General features: G+C 39.3%; 1 protein-coding gene across 4 annotated transcripts in view; it reads right to left on the bottom strand.

Moving 5' to 3' along the window:
* Positions 1-14718, bottom strand: part of CPED1 (cadherin like and PC-esterase domain containing 1) — a 272086-nt gene extending 257368 nt beyond the window's left edge. For all 4 annotated transcript variants that reach the window (XM_043589341.1, XM_043589342.1, XM_043589343.1 and 1 more), the window contains exon 1: positions 13550-14718. In XM_043589341.1, coding sequence (XP_043445276.1) covers positions 13550-13798 — 249 coding nt within the window. In that variant the 5' untranslated portion in view covers positions 13799-14718. The remainder of the gene's footprint in view (positions 1-13549) is intronic.
* Positions 14719-21621: the final 6903 nt, after the last annotated feature.

Raw genomic sequence — 21621 nt, 5'->3', positions numbered from 1 at the left:
CCTCTGGGTGTGTCTAGTATGGAAGGTTTCCTGCTCGGTATGAAAGTTGACTTTCTGGTTGATGCTTTGCTAAGGTCAGATAGTCCCTGCACCGCTACAGAAAAGTTAATTTCCTGTTGCATTTTTCCTGAAGCATTTGTGCACTTTGGCTAAATTAATGCTAGATTTTCCACCGGGGAAGAACTAGGCTTAGTGCTGAAACTATCGGAATGCTATTATACTTCTTATTGCTTGTTAAAGAACCAGTGGAACATCAAGAGGAAACTCAATTGTGACAGTGCAATTTTGGACTCCTGGTGGAATGCTGAAACATAACTGTACAACTTGACATTTGTAAACGACATCATACTATAACTTTTTAATGAAAACAGGAGTATTGCCAGTACACTTTTGTTGTCGATATGCATTCTTTTCCCTCAAGAGATGCTAAATGTAGTGAGAATATTTTCATGGCAGTATCCTTTGGGATGTGTTAAGTTAATTGAACATGGGGGCTATTTGGCTAAGTGGCTGTAATGCGGTGGTGGCCTATGTAAGGCAAACCAAAATCTAAGCCTGTAAGTCCCTCAAGGTTAGGAAATCAAAACCTAAGGACAACCAATCACAAACAGCCAACTAGGTTTCAAGCTTCAGCCAATCAATAATTGCCTTAGTTTAGGGTGCCCGGGTAGTTCAGTCAGTTAAGCATCTGACTTGATTTCAGCTCAGGTCATGACCTCATGATTCCTGGGTTTGGCGCCCCCCCTCCCCCATCCCGTTGGGCTCCACACTAACAGTGCAGAGCCTGCTTGGGATTCTCTCTCTCCCTCTCTCTCTGCCCCTCCACACTCATCCTCTTTTTCTTAAAATAAATACACAAACAAACAGCAATTGCCTTACCTTGCCTGTGCCTTTTCCTGACAGGAAAACACTCTCAGCCACTTCCGGTTTGGCGCTGCCTCATTAGAATCCATTTTTGCTCAAATGAACTCTTAAAATTCTCAATATATCTTGGTTTATCTTTTTTTTTCATTCGGTTTAGTGTACTTTTTTAATTTATTTTTTTGAGAGAACATGCCTGTGCAGATGGGGGGTTTGGGTGAAAGAAAGATAGAGAATCCCAAGCAGGCTCCACACACATGAGGGAGGGTCACAATCCCAGGACTGTGAGATTATGACCTGAGCCAAAATCAAGAGTCCTAATGCTCAATCAACTGAACCACGCAGGCACCTCCCCCTCAGTTTATCTGTTAACAGAAGTGATAATGTTTATTCCCCTGTCTTTTATAATTTCAATGTTTTTCGAAACATTCTGAGCTATTGTGTCTAACCTGCTCCCATGACATCTTTGTAGCAGATATTTCCATCTTTATGCCACATGATATAAAAAGAAACCAAAGAAGTCACTTGTCCATGGTCACTCAACTCTTCAGCATTGGAACTCAGTCCTCATTAGTTCTGGGTTTTTTTCAAGTTTTTATTTAGATTTGAGTTAGTTAACATATAGGGTAATATTGGTTGCAGGAGTAGAATTTAGTGATTCATCACCTACATATAACACCCAGTGCTCATCACAACAAGTGCCCTCCTTAATAACCATTAGTTATTTTTTCAGTTCTTTTTCTCTCTCACCTGGGGAGAAAGTGAGCAGAGAATAGTACGATCTGCCTCAGATACACTGATCTTTAACTAGCACATCACCACCCCAACACGGTCCACTTTTCCTTATGTCAAAAGGAAGAAACACCAGGTCCCTGGAGCAATATCACTATTTAACAAATTCTCTTTTCTCCCTATAGATTATTCGCTCTCGTGAGGCCTTTCCCTTGCCTGAATCTCCCATCCTGAATTGGTCACTTTTCCCAGATCACTCTCTGAGGTGTAGTCAGAATATACTTAGGACAGCAGATACAAACTTTGATTTGCCAAAAATCAGCTGTGAGGTGTGTTATGAGAAATTGGTTTTGAAAAGAATTAAAATGTCAAAAGCTGTGCATAATTCACACTTCATGAATCAGGGAAGATGTGCTGCATTCCTACTACTTGCAGCCCAACACTTTCTTGAGCAGGAGAGGCAGGAAGTATTGTTCGTGTATCCCTAGAAAACCAGTGGAATGTGCTTGCATCTGACTCATCTAGAGGTATCAAAGAGAAACTCTGAAGGCTGCTAGCATAGAACATGATACTTTAAATATTTGCTTACGTAGAATATAATGAGGAAAGCACATAGGCTGAAGGCCAAATGTAGGAACTACATACGTGTGTTCTGGAAATACATATATATATAATATAAGCCATTTAAAGTGCTTGTTTTTAAGGTCAGAGCTTAAATCCAACTTCTTGGGTCCGGAAAAACACCAACATTTACTGACACAAACCTTGGTCAGCCACCATGTGTTTTCAGACACACATTCAATTCTCACACTTCTGGCTTAGTTAGCTCCATTCTTTCAGTGAGAAAAAATGGAGAGCTTAGAAATCGAGGTAAAATTTGCCTATGACCTATACTAGTAAATGACACAGTTGGAATTTGAACCACTGTGTGCCAAAGCCCATGTCTGTTCCACAATACACCTATGCTCTATTAGACTTCTTATTCAACCTACTTACCGGGTTTGAGGTCAGAAGCCTTGACAGAGATAGTTAGGTAGATTCCCACCAATATGCAGGGTGTCGGAGCCTCCCCTTAGCAAGTTGCTCTGATTGGGATGCATTCTAAGCAAACCGAGAGGGGTCCATTGAGAGTCCCCCAGTCAGGATTAGAGATACCAAATGTAGTTATATTTCGGAACACATGATTGGGCCCATTCTGCTTTTCGAAGTCCATGTGTTCTTCTTTATGATTATTTTGTTTCATCTATTATTTTGGGTCTTAAGTGAATTAGCCTTCCTTAGCAAATTTAATTGAAAGTTAAATAACTTTTTTCATTAAGATACTTATATATGACAAAACCTCAATTTATATCTTATTATTATATTCCTTTTCAACCCTGTACATAAGTCTAGATGTTTAGTTTTACATTTTTAGCAAGTCTCTGGAAAGTGCAAACATTGCCAAAGTACTATTTACCATGCAAATTTCCAACTTTAGTATAGTTTTTGTTAGAGAACATAAATCCTGTTTTAGAAAATGAGCTCATCCTTTTAGCGAGAATGGCTCCTTAGAAAAAAAATGTCCAAAGGAAAAAAAAAAAAAAAAGAAACATGTCCAAAGGAAACCAAAGGGAAAAATGAAACCAAACATTCCTTTCACCCCAAAAGGCCACAGACTCCAAGTTGATAACAGGAAGCACTTTTTACAATGTGAGTGTATCTAGCGGTTTCCATTTCAGAGAGTTTATGTGAGTTTCCAATTCCATTAGAAAAAGAAACAGAATTGCTTAGAGGGAGAAAGAAGCAGAAACCATTGCCACTATCTTTAAAAAACAAGAGAGAATGACACCCATAAACTGATTAATTCTTTGATTCATAGGAAATTTAACATAACTTGCTTAAATACGAGCTTCATCAAGACTTCATTAAAATTTATCCAACATAAGCAAATTTGAATTTGTTTAAAATTATCTCAGTATGAACCATTTTTCACCCATGTGCATATTTCATTATAAAAATCTAACATAGCTCTAATCAACTATCTCAAAGAAATCCACAGGCATTAAATGCTCATCAGGCAGCCTAACTAGTTCCATGAAAGTCACATACCTGTTAGTATGCTGACATCATCTCCCAAGAGCCTCCTGTGCATAGACCTCTGTATTTAGATTCCTATCAGCATACTTTAAAAATATTTACCTTCAGATATGCTTGAAATATAAAATATAAAAACATAAATGGAAAAGCTCAATTTTTAGTAGAATTAATTTGTTAAAAAATAGAAAGAGAGGTTAGATGATGGTGACTCAGAAGCCAAGAGAGATAGGAAGTAATCAGAAAGGCACACTGGTTGGGAAAGGATGCACTCCTTCTCCTTCTCCTTCTCCCCCTTCTCCTCCTTCTCCTTCTTTCTTAAACATGGTAGATACCGGAGATCTTCTTACAGGATAAAGATCCCAATGAGACAAATGAGCTGAAGAGAACAGGAGAAATGGATGATAACTGAAGCACACTCAATGTAGCAAGATGGCAGATGATTAGCATTAGTCGCAGGTTTAAGAACAGATGGTACAGAAAGGGGTTCGAGGGATACTGGCACAAGAAAAAGATGGGGTGCTGGATCTGAAAGCTCAACAAAAATTAAAAAGAGATGGAGGGACTTCCTCTCCTTTTCTCATCTCTGCTTTAAAGTAGGCTTTCTCTGATCCTCACAGTCATCGTTCATCCATTCATTTATTCACTGACAAGATATTTACTCAGGGTTCACTACATGCCAGATACTGTTTTGGCATTGGGGCCATATGCAGTAAACACTTTAAATCATGGACTTGCCCATAAGGAGCTTATACTGTATGTAGAGAGAAAGACAACATATAAATATATATATTTGTTCACAGTCCAAAATCTTCACCTCTTTCCTGTACTCCCCATCCAACTCATCTCTCCACATCCTCAACTATAGCATGTCATTAATCCCAGCATCTTAAATTAGAAAAAAAAAAAAAAGGAAAGACTCAGCCGGAACCAAAGACCTTGCCTACAGATAAATAGGCCTGACTCTGACTGACATATCCGCTTCCCCAAGTCCTGTCTTGATTGTAAAGGCTCATTTTAGTGTGGAAAAGCAACAGCTTAGATGCTGGAGGAGAGGGAGAGAAACTCAACAAGGCTTTCATCTCAGACACTCCTCACCCAGGTACTCATGTTCACCGCAGCCATTATTTATTGCTCACCTCCTTTGTGAAGGCCAAACGGCAGAGTCTGTGAGGACTACGGGGATGAGTAAATCCTCAAGGAAATTATATAATAGTTAATATTTATTGAGCACTTTCTATGTGTCAACCACGTAAGTGCTTCACAAGATTTATCTCATTTAAGCCTCATGTTAGCCTTGTAAGGTAGGTGATAAGATATCCCTTTTAGGTGAGAAAAATGAAATCCTAGAGAGACCAAGAAATGTGCCCAAGGTAGCAAGGTAACAAGTGCTATTAATTTGACTCCAGAGCTCATGTGCTGAACTGTTCTGCCTCTTCAATTTTATTAGTTTCCTAGGCCTACCGTAACAAAGTACTACACAAACATGGCTTAAAATAACAGAAACACATTGTCTCACAATTCTGGAGGCTAGGTGCCTGAATCAAGGTTTCATCCATGCCATGCTGCCTCTGAAAACTGTAGGGGAATTCTTCCTTGTTTCTTTCTACCTTCTGCTGGTTTGCCAGCAATCTTTGGGGTTTCTTGTTTTGCAGCTGCACAACTTCAATCTCTGTCTTCATCATTACACGGCATGCTTCCCGTGTGTCTCCATCTTCATTTGACTATCCTCATATAATGCCAGTCATATTGGATTAGGGGCCCACGATGCTCCAGTATGACCTCATATTAACTAATTATATCTATGACAACCATATTTCTGAATAAGGTCACATTCTGGGGTACTGGGATTAGGATTTCAACATATCTTTTTTGAGGGGAATGCGATTCAACCCATAATGCCAACGAATGGAGAGAGTGTATGGAAATAGAATGGAGGATATATGGAAATAGAATGGATATAGTATATGGAAATAGAATGAAGAGATCATATGAAAATAGAATGGAGAATATATGGAAATAGAATGGAGATAGTATATGGAAATAGGATGGTGATAGTATACAAGAATAAAATGGATATAGTATACGAGAATGGAATAAATATAGTATACGAGAATAGAATGGAGAGTATATGGAAATAGAATGGAGATAGTACACAAGAATAGAATGGATATGGTATACAGAAATAGAATGGCGAGTATATGGAAATAGAATGGAGATAGTATATGGAAGCAGAATGAAAAGATTATATGAAAATAGAAGGGAGAGAGTATATGGAAATAGAATGGAGTATACAGAAATAGAATGGAGCTAGTATAGCAAAATAGGATGGATATAGCTAAAAAAGCACAGGTCTCAGTCCAAACCTGTCATCGTTATCAACTCCATTTGTTACTCTGAGAGGCACTTTCTTTCCGCAAGTTTCATTTTTCTCACTTAGAAGACGACCTCAAATCTAATGATCTCTAACTTGTTTCCAGTTCTAACAGTCTTATGTTTCTTCATTTCTAAATAATTATATTGAAAAATAAGTTTTATTAGGGATTCTTAAGCACATACATCAAGTCATAGAGACAAGGCGTGCCACCAGGAGGAGGTGAAATTCCAGTTTCCAGAATGCTTTAGGAATGATTGTGAAGATTTCTAGAGGTATTGATTGGGGCAGACTCACTGGAGAGGACTCCAGACAAAGACGGAGATGGTGGCATTTGGTTAACTAGGGTAAGGCTGGCTTATGCATTACAAATAAAAGCAGAGTGGAACATAAGGCCATAAAAGCATGTTAGGACATACTAAGAGTGAGAGGGATAGATTCTACTCAATTTAGTGGGTTCAATACAACAACTCCTGAAGGCTACTGAGGAGAGAGATCATAGGAGTTGTACGCAAATGGCCTAGAATATCCAGTAGATTGAAGGGGAACCATTTACATTACTAAAATAGTCTAGGTTAGTGGCAGTGGGGATACAGCATTAAGATTGTGAAGGTAAACTCTAAGATTTTGGAAAATTAATTAGTTATTATCTGGATTCATTTGGGGGCTTGGAAAAAGTCATTATATACCAGTAATACAGTCTTGTGCTAAGGTGATATTTACTAAAATTACTTAGTATAATAAAGGGCCAAATGTGCATCATGGTCTCCAGAGAGAAATCAGAAGTCAGATTTGGAAAAGGAATAGTATGTGTAAAGGCAGTCTATAAACCACAAACGGGACATCTAGGAATGGGCCAGAGGCCAGGGAAATGGAGAAAAGACTGGGAAACAATATAGAAATTGAGCTAGCTTGAAACAAAGGGTTCGGAATAAGGGTTGTGAACAAGGCAAGAGTGTGTGGCCTTTACACAACAGTATAAATAGAGTTAATACTGCTGAATTGTATACTTAAAAATGATGAAGAAGGTAAATTTTATATTTTGTGGGATTTTTTACCACAATGAAGTTTTTTTTAAAGGTAACAATTAAAAAAAAGAAAATAGGGAAACCTGAAAAGTCTTGTGGCCTTTCTAATTAGGAGCTGGCCATGTGGATCAGTGATAGGCTGACAGATTTAGTAAGGAGTCAGGCCAATGGATTAGGTGAGGGGCAAGGTATAGAGAAAGAGTAAGTAGTTTCAAATGTAACTCTAAAGAGGTTTAAAATCTATTCATTGAGGAGAATAGGGATTGGAGGAGTCCTTTTCACAGGAACAGAGAGGCCAAGAGGAATCATTGATTTGGGCATAAAAATTGTGAAAGAAAAATATCTGAGTTTAAACAGTTTTTATTACTCCTCAATAAAAGCAAGAAATTGGATTTCTAGATCTGGGGGTTCAAGAGTGAGATCCAAGCTAAGAATATACCTATAGGTTATCTTTACAGATTGAAAATTAACAGTACATAAAGTTGACATAATCACCAAGGGAAGGTACAAAACAAGACAACTGAAAGCTCAAATACACTAACTTCGGCATCAGAGGAAATGGATCCTGAAAAGAGACCACCAGTTATCCACAGAGGTCAGAGAATAATCCCACTGTGACATGGAATTCAAAAGGGAAGTTTCAAGATAGAGTTGTTGGCCAATAGTGTAAAATGCTTCAGAGAAGAAGGATGTAGACTGGAAATAAATCATTTCATCTGGTAGTCAAGGGGTCAGTGAAGACAAATTTCAGGAATGGGTGGGGTGGCCAGGAAGTGAATCCAAGGAGAACCAGCCATAGTTTCTCTGAGGGAAAGGAGAGAAGGAGCACACTGGGTTCAGTGAATTGCCAGGTACAAAGAAGGCTTATTGTTATCAGTTATGAGTATGTTTACTGGCAGAAGCCATGGTCCACTGGAAAGGTTTGAAATGGCAATATTGTAACTAACAGAGAATAACTCTGGAATCTCTCTGGAAAAGGTTGAGAGGAGGTGTTCAACACAAGAAGAAAATAAGATTTGGCAAAGAAGAGGCATTGGGAAACAGCCTTGCAGCTGGATCTCCTTTCCTTCATTTCTACCCCCTCCAGTCCATTCTGCAATATATGTTCTGGAGCATTCTCTACAACATAAATCTATTTATGCCACTTTTTGCTTACCACTCTTCAGGGGTCCCCTGTTGCCTTCACGATAAAATCCAGACTCCTTATCATGACCACATTCCCACATCTAGACTCTGCTGAATTTTCTACCTTATTTATTTGCCTTTCTGCTCTGCTCCCCTATCACAGTGCACACACACACACACACACCCCACATAGTGAATACATTGAATCCTCCAAATCTACCACACCATTCAATTTCTTCTTTGCATATCTGGCATTATCTGCTTATGATACATTTCTCTTTCTCCACCCTTTCTAGCTCCTTCTCATCTTTCAAAATGTTCCAGTAAAGTTATGGATTCCCTAGCATTTATTTAATTACTTGTCTGTCTCACAGTGCCCTTTATTTCTGTGTCACCAGCGACTAGCACAGAGTCTGGCACCAATAAACTGCTCAATAAATAGTCACTGTAGGAATGAAGAAAATGAAAGAATGAATGAACAAAACGGATTAGGGTGACAAAGGGTAAAGATGAAGCGAGAATTTTTTTTCAGTTGGAGAAGAGAGTTCTCAGTGAGATAATTACAAACATTTCACTTAAAGAGAGCGATGCCATTTCCCAAGAGTAAGAGCACATTTCAACGTTTTCTGTGACTTTTAGAAGGCAAAATTAGCATAACTATTGTATCAGCTGCCAGATCACCATGCCTCACATACCCCTCCAGTGACATTACTCCTGCCATGTTGTTGTGGTAAGTGATGGACACTGTTTTTATCACCTTGGTCACCACAGACCTGGGAGTGTTCCTATGCACAATACTGCTTGAAAAGGAGGAGTGGGGAGCAGTACTGCCCCCACTGAGGCCCCAGCTTCCCCAGTGGCCACCCCGAGAGTCCAAGTAACACTATGTTGTAGCAGCTTGCAACAACTCTAATCAGTGAAAGACAGAAGAAGGGAAAAGCCAGGAGGTAAACGGCTTGCCCCTCCTGACCTTCCCCACAATACCTGTTCTGAGATGCAGCGTTTCCTCCAGACTGTCTGATTATGTCTCCCATAAACGCACCCATTTGTTTCTCTCCCTATTCCTTCCCCTACCTACTCTTGTGTCCCTAGGATCGCAACATCCAATAAAGTGTTAGCTTGCAAGTGTTTGCCTTAGGTTCTGTTTATAGAAAACCTGGGCTGGGGCGCCTGGGTGGTGCAGTCGGTTAAGCGTCCGACTTCAGCCAGGTCACGATCTCGCGCTCCGTGAGTTCGAGCCCCGCGTCAGGCTCTGGGCTGATGGCTCAGAGCCTGGAGCCTGTTTCCGATTCTGTGTCTCCCTCTCTCTCTGCCCCTCCCCCGTTCATGCTCTGTCTCTCTCTGTCCCAAAAATAAATAAACGTTGAAAAAATAAATAAATAAAATAAAATAAAATAAAAAAGAAAACCTGGGCTAAACAATCCATTTTTAGAAATTTTCCAATGTTAAAAATAAGGTATTATTAGAGACACAAATAAATTACACAAAGTATATTTGTATGAAAACATTCAATTATTTGCATTGGATTATGATTGGATCCTGGGAAGAGTAGTTGTAGAGAGCAGTCACTGAAGGAGAATGGAGAATCCAAAAGAAATGGAGAATAACTAGTCAAGCAACAAAGAACTAGAAATTCTCCATCTGGAACACCAACAGGAGATAATCAGTAACACATGGCTACGGTGAGTATAAACATATTCTCCAAATAGTAAAGTTTCCATTAAAGGAGCACATGCTAATGATCTATACTGAGCATATTTTTTTTCATTGTGTCTGCTTATAATTTAATGTGTTTCTTATGTTGTGAAATATTAAAGGGTTAGATTCCAAAAAAATAAATAAATCTACTGAGTGATCTACTTCAGTGAAGACAAATGAAGTTGTCTTTGGTTTAGACATTAAATTGAAACAGTTTTAAAACATAGCAGATTATCAGCCCAAATTCAAACTAATGTTGGGAGGAAACCCAGAAGAAATGTCAAAAGTACAGCTGCTTAGCAAGGTCCTTTTGGAAAGTTCAGATGGAAAAAAAAGAATTAAAATTTGGCCAGAAGAGGGAGAGTACTCCCTCACTACGGAAAGTTGGCATATACTAGACTATGATCTCAATCTGTATTGAAAACAGTTTTAGACAGTGAACCAGGTCCCAGTTGTAAAGGTGTAAAGGGCACAGTCTGTCACCCATCTTTAAATATTTGCTACCGCAGAACCCTCTATGACTTGGCTGACAGGTACAAAAGGTCTTCTCTTAGAAAGAACTGCAACCAAAAGACTGGGAAATAGTTACTGCTTATTCGATTCGAGAAACTATGAAAACTGTGATTCGAGAAATACACTGTGAGTGTATTTTAGTTTCTGAATGTTTATCCCATATAGACACTACAGCATTCACAGTAGCTTTTTCAAATGTCCTTGCATGGATCCTTTCATTCAGATTTTGTTTTCCTTTTTCAGATTTATAATTCCAAACCCAACTTACACTTCCTGGAAGGGCAAATAAAGTTTAAATGCATTGCTTTTTAAGCACTTTGTCTATTTGCTTCTTAATATTTCTTTAGGTTTGAATATCTGAAGGACCATGATTTTTCCCAGACTGTTGTGCATATGCATATGCACAATATCTTGTGTGCAATGCCTGCCTTTGGTGGTCATCTTAAAAATCCAAATACTTCCTGGAACCCATGAACCTTAGATCACAATCAGCTATTTTAAGTAACTTTTAAAATCTCTTTAAAATGGATGGATACCAGTAAGGGAAAGCCCTAGAAAAGTGAACATTTTGGCTTGTAAATAAAAGTAATAACAAAACCCCAAATTTCTAGATAGAAACAATGCTTCTTCTATAAAATGCCCAAAAGCTGTGTTTTAGGTCTTGAGGAAAATCTGTGTAAGCATGCCATCAGTTTTTTAATGAACTTCATAAGGTAGCTCTTTTTGAGAATGATCTATATATTGACCCCAAAGACATTTGTTTCTTCACTTTATCTTCAAGAATGTTTAATCTTCAAAACTGGATTATTATTTGATTCTTGTTTTGGAACACGTATCGCAAGAAGAACTAAGTTATATCTGGTTTTAACTAACTTCCACATGATTCTTCTAGTTTCCTTTCTATCTCTAATAAAAACTGGATCTAAACCAAAGGCTGACACAAGTTAAAAATAGAGATACATGGCAAATGTTTGGAAATTCAGTTATCATATCCACCAGGCTTCTGAACTATAATTGTGAATTAAGAATCCTGCTTATGGTTAAAATATTTAAGACTGTGAACCATTTGTGGAAAAAATCATGTGATTGGCATTTTTGTGTATGTCAAGAAAATTCTGGAGTGAATGCTTTACACGACCAGCCAATAAGTTTCAGATGGTTTGTAAGTAGCAGGAGAACCAAAGCTGAAACGGAATTCTCTGTGCCAGTCTACAAATAACAGTTAACATATGCCCATGTTACAGGCAAAGGCAGGAGTCACGTAAAGTCAAGCAGGGAGTAAGAAGGGCTGTGAGTTAATGAATGAAAACCGTTTCATCCACAATTCTTAGCAAAACTTGTATGTACTTAAAGAGCAAAACCATCTCAATTATTTTTAAAGAAACTATATGTGTTAACATTGGAAAAAAACCCAAGAAGTGACTTTCCAAGTCACAGGTTACACCCATTAGAAATTCAATGTATTCAAAAAATGCAAAAAAAAAAAAAAAAAAAAAAAAAGTGGGGCGCCTGGGTGGCGCAGTCGGTTAAGCGTCCGACTTCAGCCAGGTCACGATCTCGCGGCCCGTGAGTTCGAGCCCCGCGTCAGGCTCTGGGCTGATGGCTCAGAGCCTGGAGCCTGTTTCCGATTCTGTGTCTCCCTCTCTCTCTGCCCCTCCCCCATTCATGCTCTGTCTCTCTCTGTCCCCAAAATAAATAAACGTTGAAAAAAAAATTAAAAAAAAAAAAAAGAAAAGAAAAAAGAAGAAAACATACACATTCTTCCCTGACTTCAGAACCTTTAATAATTGATTCACACTTGCCAGTTGAAGTTCCATCCAGAAGTGTTTCTAGTGATACTATATTTCTTGGTCAAGATGTTTCTTGACTGATAAGCTAAGTCACTCACTTAAGCGTTAAAAATTTTTTTTGTTGTAGTCTAATATTATTTTGTATTTCATTGAGTTCTCACAGTTGTTTTTTCATGAATTGTTATTAGAGCTTTGAACTTCGATTTAAGCACCAGTCCTGTGGCAGGAACCAGGTGGAGATACCATGTCACATGCTAGCCCTGTGGCCTGCCTAAACATCTTTGAATGTCAGTCATCGTAACTGAGAAATGATGACCGTCACAACTCCCTTACCTGCCTCACAGGGTTTGAAAAGTCTGAGAAGAAATACATAAGGGAGTTTTTGAAACAAGATGGTAGCACTGTTGGAGTTATTAGCAATAATGGCAGGAGCAGCGTATATTCAACAGGAAATTCTGCTCCCAACAATAACCACAGTCATAGGCTCTACCTAAATCTACTGCAGGTATAAGAAAGCACTTAAAGATCCCTAAATTATCTTGCTATACCTCTTGCTGTAGCACAGAAATCAGTAGCTTTGCCACTATGGATTTTTGCGTGTGTTTTTTTTCTATTTTTTCTTTTTTAGGTTGGATTATATTAAAGGTCATCATTTCACTGACAGGCATAAACAGAGTGGTATGTTAAAATAGAAATCCTGTGGGGTTTTGTGTGTGTGTGTTTTGTGTTCATTCCAACACTTAACAAAATTAGTAAAGTTAATTAAAATAGTGTAAGTGTAGAATAATCAATATTTCCCAAATTCTGTAAACAATAAAATTCAGGGCATCAGTTCTTTTGAGGAAAGGTATTATACTATTCTTTTAAATGGTTCAGAAATAAATATGTTGCTTTAGAAATGCATTCACCAAGGAAAAATCGATTCAATCAATTATAAAATGGAATTCTGGAATATCTTTGAGTCTGGAATGGTCTGGTCACTCATACTGACTACCTTGAGGAAACACTCAATGTTGACCAAATGTTATGAATCTGTATGTCTCTGAACTGTAAATCTTCAGATCTCTTAGAATCCTAATATTTTAGAAAGAATTTACACCACGCCAACGTCCTCCAAATTGTCTATTTCATTCAGCTGAAATGAAGTACAATTCTAGGAGACAAAATAATGGCCAGGACTTTCTGGAAGTAAACAGAAGTTGAAGCTAACTGTCATAAGGTCACTCTCTGGGCGGCTATACTCTGGATCCCTTTCAGACCTCTTGGAAGTTAATTTTAGTTTTACGGAAAGGACAGAGAGAGGCAGACTGCTATCTTTGCAGAAAATGTCAAGGTTAAGCTTATGACCACCTTACCTTTCTGATTTCCTGCGCATTACTGGGGAGAAGGAAGCACTGTTTGTCCAGGGAGAGTCCTTTCTTACATCTGCTTGCTTGGGTTTTGGTGGGTGCGTTTGGGGCAGCCCCAGGGTCAGCGGCTGTGAGCTTCCTCGTCCCTCGGAGTGTCAGGGTCTGGTAGAAGAGACAGATTGCCACCACCAAGCCCACCAAGAAGGGCCGGGGGCAAAATCGCCGACGACAAGGGAACACTGGACGACAGACCATGACCAGCTCAGCTTCACTTGGCCCCCGTCCACGTTGCCGGAAAAGTCATAGCAGCTCTTTTTGGTCAGCATGAAAAAATACAAATCAGTCTTTAAATCAAGCTTGCTCCATCCCCGCTTAAGAACTTTCCGAAGGATCATGCCAAAGAATCATAGGTCCCCAAAGTCTGAGGCGGTTAATAAGATCCCTTCCATGGATGACAGTGAAAAGTGGCTGGCCTGGGTTAAAAAAAGACATCAAAATAATAATAGTGGTAACTAATAACCTGAGCGTATCCCCAGGCTGCCAAACTTTTGCTTCCGGTGATGCCTTATTTTCACAACATCCTTAAACTCGCAGCAAAGACTTTACAGGAAAAGAGAAAACAATACCAAAGTAAATCTGGAGTCTGGAAACAGCGCTGAAGAGCTCAATAGGTTAAAACCAAAAGTGCCTGTTGCACCGCGGGATGCAGGCCAGCTTGCCCGAGCAGTTCCTCATTCTCCTCCGCTTTTAGAGCAGTCCTGCTTCCAGCCTTTCATGGTTCTTCACTGCTTCCCTTCATTCCGTTTTAAATTGCCACTTTCCTGTAAGCATTCACGGCTTTTCACATAAAAAGGGAATGCACGGTTTGAATGGACATGGTTACTGCTAGGGTTTTGCTTGTATTTGTTTCATTCCGCTTCAAGTTCAAAGTTCTGTGTACTTACTCAGTTTTCATCCTTTCAGCCACACACACACACACACAAAAAAAAAAAAAAAGAAGAAGAAAAAGTTTCCACGCTCCCCTAATGGATAGCTAATCAAAACCACTCGGAAGGAAACACCCAGTCGTGTGACTCCAATTCATCTCCCACATGCGGACGCACGCCCGCAGGCACAGCGCCCCCCGCACGCGCGCGGCGCTTTGGGCCGGGAGCTGGGCCCCGGGGCCCGCGGCCGCACCGTACGGCGGGGCGGGGCGGGGCTACGGCCGGCGGCGCGGGGTCCCGGGGCCGCCGTGGCGCGCCGTCAGCCCCGCGGCAGAGACAGTGGGCTTCCCCCCTTGGGGTCCCGCGTCTCCCGCTGCCCTGGAAATGTGGCTGCCTACCCGCAGCCTGCAGAATTTTAAATGCTCATTTGGTGTTTGACCCCCTGTGTCATCTCTTTTCCTTAATACAGAATTGGAAAAACAAATAGCTCTTCGTCGACTGATGACCAAGGTCGAGGGTGAGGCGAAAAGCGACCTCCGTGCTTGAATTGTTAGGATCTTCACTCGAGGGAATGGTGGTCACTCTTATGGGGGTTAGGAGGGTCCAGAGTACCATCTGGACCTCAGAACTGGAAAGCCTGTGAATGCACCAGAAAAACTTGGAAGTCATCTTTCTGCTTTGGTACCTAACTCCTATCACTTGTTATTGCTCCTTTCCTGGACTAATGACTAAGTCTTTCAAAGGCTAATTGCCTGATAATTTTGCCCCTATAATAAGTGGGTAGTAGCGGGTAATTTTGCCCTGCGGAAAGGGATACACAGCAGGCTTTGTCCAAATTCAACTCAATATAATACTATACACACCGCCACAAGGACGCTCCTAGTAGGGCAGTTCTGCAAACACCAACTACTTTTGCTGAGTCAGCTGAAGGGAAGCCAAGGAGAAACGCAATCTGTCCAGTGCTTGTTGCTCAGCCCTTCCAGGTCTAGCCCTGGATACGCAGGGCTAGCTCAAGTCATTCTTCAAAGGCTCTGAACCTAAGTAGGTTTTGTAACTTGTTTCTAACCCAAACTCTTTCTTATGGGCTGAGGTTTCTTCTGTGAGGCCACACCTTTGAAATGATCCCTTCTGTCAAGCTCCAGTCACTTATATTTTGTGAGGCGGAGCGCCCCCTAGGGGTGACCTGCTATTATAGACCCAGAGAAAGGGGCATCCATGGTTCCTCGCTGAGAAGAAACTGCTTTAAAACCTTTATGAGGGGCGCCTGGGTGGCTCAGTCGGTTAAGCGGCCAACTTCGGCTCAGGTCATGATCTCGCGGTCCGTGAGTTCGAGCCCCGCGTCGGGCTCTGTGCTGACAGCTCAGAACCTGGAGCCTGTTTCAGACTCTGTGTCTCCCTCTCTCTCTGACCCTCCCCCGTTCATGCTCTGTCTCTCTCTGTCTCAAAAATAAATAAACATTAAAAAAAATTAAAAAAAAAACAACCTTTATGAAACAGATTAAAGCGTTATAGAATTCAGTATTCACACTAAGCTAGATTTATCCCAATGACTTAGAGTTCCTAATCCCATGACAAATGAAGAAGTAGAGAAACATGAAGTAGCACTTGACTTTTAGAAGTCAAGAGTATTTTAAGAGAAACGGCTAAACAATCATGTTGGAAGGTATAGTTTTAGTGGATTCCATGTGATTTGAGAGATACTAGGAATTATGAGATCTTTACATTGCAAGTGTTCCTGTGTTGATGAGATCAAATGAGATAAAGTTCTTTACTGGGAGGAAAGGAAGGGGATATACATTTCTATCAAGACAAAAAGTCGGAAAAACTGAGTTTGAGGAATCTGGAGGGTCATTTTTATGCATCATTAAATTGTTGAGTACAAGAGAAAGCATAAATCGAGATGCTAAAATCATAGTGCCTTTGGGCTGGGAAAAGTGAATGACAACAGCACAGATAATTTTATAGCTAGACTTTAAATAACAAGAATCAGAAAGAAAGTGGAATATTTAATGTTCTAGAAGTGATACCGGTGTCTTGAAAGACCCCAGTTCCCTGTTTGAACCACTGAGTCTGAGAAGCAGGAGAAGATGGCAAAAAAAAAAAAAAGTCCATCTGCAGAAGTGAGAAAAAGGATAGGGTGGAAAGGTGGAAAGATACAGCAGGAGTAACCACCAAACAGACTGAGGGGGTCCATAGACGACATCGGATATTAGAGTTAACCCCGTCTGGATAGTATCATGCTGCTGCCTCTTAACTGTCTTTAAACAGTGATTTGTGAAATGGGAGTACTAATGCCTCTTTTGAAGTGTATGACAGATGACACAATGTATGGAAAGCACCGAAGCATTCTGTGTACCCATGTTGAAAGAAAGCAGGCTGAATGCATGTCTGTTATGTTTTGGATGCTGAGGCCAAGCTCAGTCTGGAGTGGAGTCAGGCATGCGAACAGATAAATTATCAAATAACGGACCCCTTGGAACACAGAAGCCCCAAAAGCAAATATGAGCACTTAGTATGTTCTTTTTCCTTTATTCTGTGAGACGGAGGTTGGTGGCAGATGCTGCTTTGGGAGAATGAGATCAAGAGTGGGCTGGGCGTGAGCAGTAGGTGGAGACAACAAGCAGTCGGTGTTCATGCCCCAGTTTTGATGGAAGGCTAAGTAGGAGCCTATGTTGGAGTCTGAAGGCGTCAGGACAGGAACAATGAAGACAGAGTAAGCTGCTTCGGTGAGCAGAGTAGGCGGGTGACACGCTGCCTGACTGCGTGCCTGTGGGTTCTGGCAGTGTTTCAGACTGAATGCTTTTGTGCATATAATTTCACAAAGTATCCCTTCTGCCAAATTATTTCAGTCTTCAAGGGCCTGTATCTAAGCAGCATCAACCTGGGACAAGGGGGCAACAGTCCTTTTAGAATTCTAGAATTTCAAGGGTGGGCAGAACAGAACAATCTTCTGCCTCACACCTCTCTAACACAAAATATACTCCTCCGTCATACATACGTTTCGTTTTGGGTTTTTGGTAATGAGCAGGGGGTGAAGGGAGGTGGTGAATTTATTAACCGTTTGAAGAAGGTATTTTAAAAATTATTTTATTGTTTAAACTAGACTCAAGTTCTAGATGAATCAACAGTCCAGACAGACCAAATCCTCCAAACTAAAAGCTTTATTTACATTTTATTTATTTATTTTTTTAAGTTTATTTATTTTGAGACAGAGAGGGCAAGTGGGGCAGGGGCACAGAGAGAGAGAGAGAGAGAGAGAGACAATCCCAAGCAGGCTCCGTGCTGTCAGCACAGAGCCTGATACAGGGCTTGATCTCCTGAACTATGAAATCATGACCTGAGCCAGTCAAATCGGACGCTTAACCGACTGACCCACCCAGGCACCCCAACGCTTTTCATTTTAAATTGTCCACTAGACCAACATTTCTGAGCATGCAAATCACCTAGAGATTCCATATAATAACGCTTGGTGCTGCCTTTTTAAAATGGGACATATGTTCTCCAACTCTCCATAGTTCTCAACTAGTTGCTTTACTTCTTTTTCACAACTTTCCTCCTATATAAGCACTTTGGACTTGCTTGCACCAGAACCAAAATTACTTTTGTCATAGTCTGTGCTGTATTTTAGTGATTAGTATAATTTTATCTTTTTGCAATATAAACTGCTTTGTAACAGAAACTATTTTAAATATTCTGTACTGTATTTTAGGGACTAGTATACTTGTATCTTTTTACAGTATGAACTGCTTTGTAACAGAAACTATTTTACTCACCACCATATCCTTGCAGCATCTACTACTGTCTTCTGGCAAATGATTTAAAAATTCCTATTTGTGGAGGTCTATATATCATTGATTTAAATATTTTCCATATGATTTCCATTTTTCCCATAGGAAATATTTCACGTCTTGGTAACATGCAGCCCAGCAGGGGAAATTTTGCTCCCCAGGAGACATGTGCCAATGTCTAAAGACATTTTTAGTTGTCACAACTTATGGGCGCAAGGGGATGCTACTGACGTCGAGTGTGTGGATGCCAGTGATGCTGCTAAACATCCCACAATGCACAGAGCAGCCCTCTACAACAAAGCAACATAGGGTGCAAAATGTCAATAGTAGCTGAGGTTGGAAAACGGAAGCTTAATCAAATAGTTACAGCGTAATTTTTACATGTGGCTGCCTGATCGTTAAGTCAGAATAGTGTATACCTGAGCAGCTTGTGGCAATGACATTGGGATTTTAACCACTTCCTAAATGTGTAATTATACCACTTCCCCAAATAAATGCAACTTTGCTCATATAATTTCTTTTAAGCCTCTCTAATTTGTTTTGAAGATTTGCATCCTCTAAAAGACCATATATTCATGTATGTAGATATATGTGCACACACACACACACACACACATACATATTTATGCACACAGTCTAGAAAAAAGAAAAAAGAAAGAACGCATGATAGGAAGGGAGGGAGGGGGAGAGGGAGGAAGGAAGAGAGGATGATTTCAATCAGTGAGCACACAGGTAGACTGGCAAACATTTAATCCAATGAATTACACTATTTGTTTTACTTTCTTTAGGGCACAAATTTACACCGTGGTATGCAGCCAGTATTCCTAAGTTTTTATCTATCATTCTATAAAACAACAATTTTAGCTTTTGTTTCTTGTAACATAGTATCAAATTATGTTCTTTAACTCAGTCAGAAATCTCATCTGTATTCTCTGTAAACCTGCAATATAATATCACCTGGAAACCATAATACATTCAAAAAATTGTCTCAAAATAGTGACAGTTTGTTTCTTTTTTAAAATGTAATTACAATTTAATCATTCATTCTTATTTTCAGAAAATAAAAGGTATTTTGAAATTTTTAGAGCATCAAACTTACTACCTAAAAAACTGATGTGTGATAGGGGATGGACACGAGGTAGGTTTTATCTTATCACTCCAGTGAAGAATGGCAATCATTTAGCTACTCTGAGTGGGTAAGGACACATTCTTTGATAGAGCATGGTTCTTGGGTCACAGGTATACCACATAAATTCAAAAGATTACTCCTGTATGTAAACCATATGATCACTAATATATAAGCTTATTTTTTGTTTTCAACAGATAACTGGATTCTCTCAAACATTTATAAATGATAAGCACTGGTGAAGTGAAGACATCTTTTGGAACCCTTGTGAAACCCATTCAAAAAAATAGTCACTTCTCCTACTAAAGATAAATATAAAAGGTGCTGCAAGGATATATGAACATAAATTTTGAAAAGTTCTAATGAGAACGACTGGGGAGGTCAGACTAAAACTTTCTACTAATTAGTCATAATATTGGTAAAATCAGTTACACTAAAACTTTCTATTGACTAGTCATAACATTAGTTATAATATTAGTAAAATATTAGTAAAATGTGAATGAACTCATATTTACGTTCAGGATTATTCAGAAATATTTCTGGCTGGCCTCTTATACTACATGTAACCTGAGCAGCTTTGTAAAGTAACTTAGTACCTATTACAACTGTTCTTGTTTTAATGTATTAGCATGAAGGGTCCCTCTACTGGATTAGATTTAACAACGCAAGAAGAATTCAAACATGACCACTGTTGTTCCCTACCACTGATGTTACACTTGTGAATGTTTCAAAGTACTTCACCATTAAAGACTAGCAGTTATAACTTTCCTAAGGAACACTCTTCTTATTCATTAACACAGGTAAGTAGAAATGGAGGCTGGGAATAAGCAACACACACATAAGCATAATACATTCCGGACCCTCATTTCCCACATTGGCTTCTGAGTTCTTAATAAGCAGCGGAAAAGTGAAGGATTATAATATTCTCCTTTGCCAGAAACAAAGAAAGTAAAAGGTGGTTCTGGATTAACCAAAAACTGAATTATGTGGCTCTGAAGAATTTATTAAGAAATTATTAAATTTTTTCCAAATAAACATTTTAATATGCCTAACAATTTATTAGTTAAATACTGACTTGTAAAGTATATATACTTACTACTTTAAAATGGGAAGGGCCAAGAAGGGGTATACCTCTTTTTTTATATCAAGCTGAAATCAAAAAAGAAAACAATTCTGAAGTCAGTTCATCTTTAAGTCACTTTAAACTTTATTTCTCTGGAGCAGATTCAAATCATGAATATTAAGATCCTGGGTTGGAAATTACAGTCTTGAGTAATGTAGATTTTATCATCTGAGGAAAACAAAAATCTTCACTAGCAATTCTAATTTGTAGTTTCAAAAACTAGGAAAAAAGATTCTTCGGAATTTTTTTTTTTTAGCAACTTCCAAGTTATAGGCTACTTGTGTCATCCCTACATTAAAATAAGAAAAGTGCTATAATTTCATTAAATTGCTAAAGTAAGAATGTATTTAGACAACAGTATGTAAATGCCACCACTACTCTCATTAAACAAACAATTCTAGGACATTGTGTAAAATGCTCCTTTCAACTGTTGCTCAGTTTTCTGGCTTTATTCTCTGACCCTCCACCTCCCTTCCCGACGTCCACTTTGCCCAGACTATTTTTAAGTTTCGGGAGTGTAGTGGCCCTTGAACGGTTCCTTTTGCCATGAAAACCTTCCCTTACGTCATCTGTCTTTAGGAATCAGTTCAAATGAAACCTCCTGTGTTTAAGTCCCCCGGTTTCCCACAATGCTTTGTGCATCCATCGCAGCACCCATCAAAGTGCAGCAGTTCGTGTTAACACGCTTGTCCTTCCCACACCCACACCCGGATACCTTCATCTGTGTGTTCTCAATATCTAAGTGCTCGGTGTTTGTAAAATTATGAAAATAAACGTTTTTGAGGCTATTCGTTTCCTCTTAAACCCATCTGTTAAAGATTTCTTTTAAAAATGTGAGTTGAAGGAAAACACTGCAATGTCTACACAGAGTATCTCACCTCTCACAACCCACGTGTATTAGACATTTGTTTTTCTAACATTAGTATAATTAATTAGATCAAGAAGCCCATTTCTGAGATCTAAGGACAAAGGGCTGTAACAATGCGCAAACCAAATACGGTTAAAAATCTGAAATATGTGGAATTTGCTTTAAAGTAGAAAAGAGCAAAGAAAAAAAAACATGAACTGCCCTTGAAAGAATGATGGTATGTATGTTTATCAAACACTCAGCTTCA

This window comes from Prionailurus bengalensis, chromosome A2 (assembly GCF_016509475.1).
Source record: "Prionailurus bengalensis isolate Pbe53 chromosome A2, Fcat_Pben_1.1_paternal_pri, whole genome shotgun sequence".
Lineage (NCBI taxonomy): Eukaryota > Metazoa > Chordata > Mammalia > Carnivora > Felidae > Prionailurus > Prionailurus bengalensis.
This window is presented reverse-complemented; position numbering and strand designations above follow the sequence as displayed.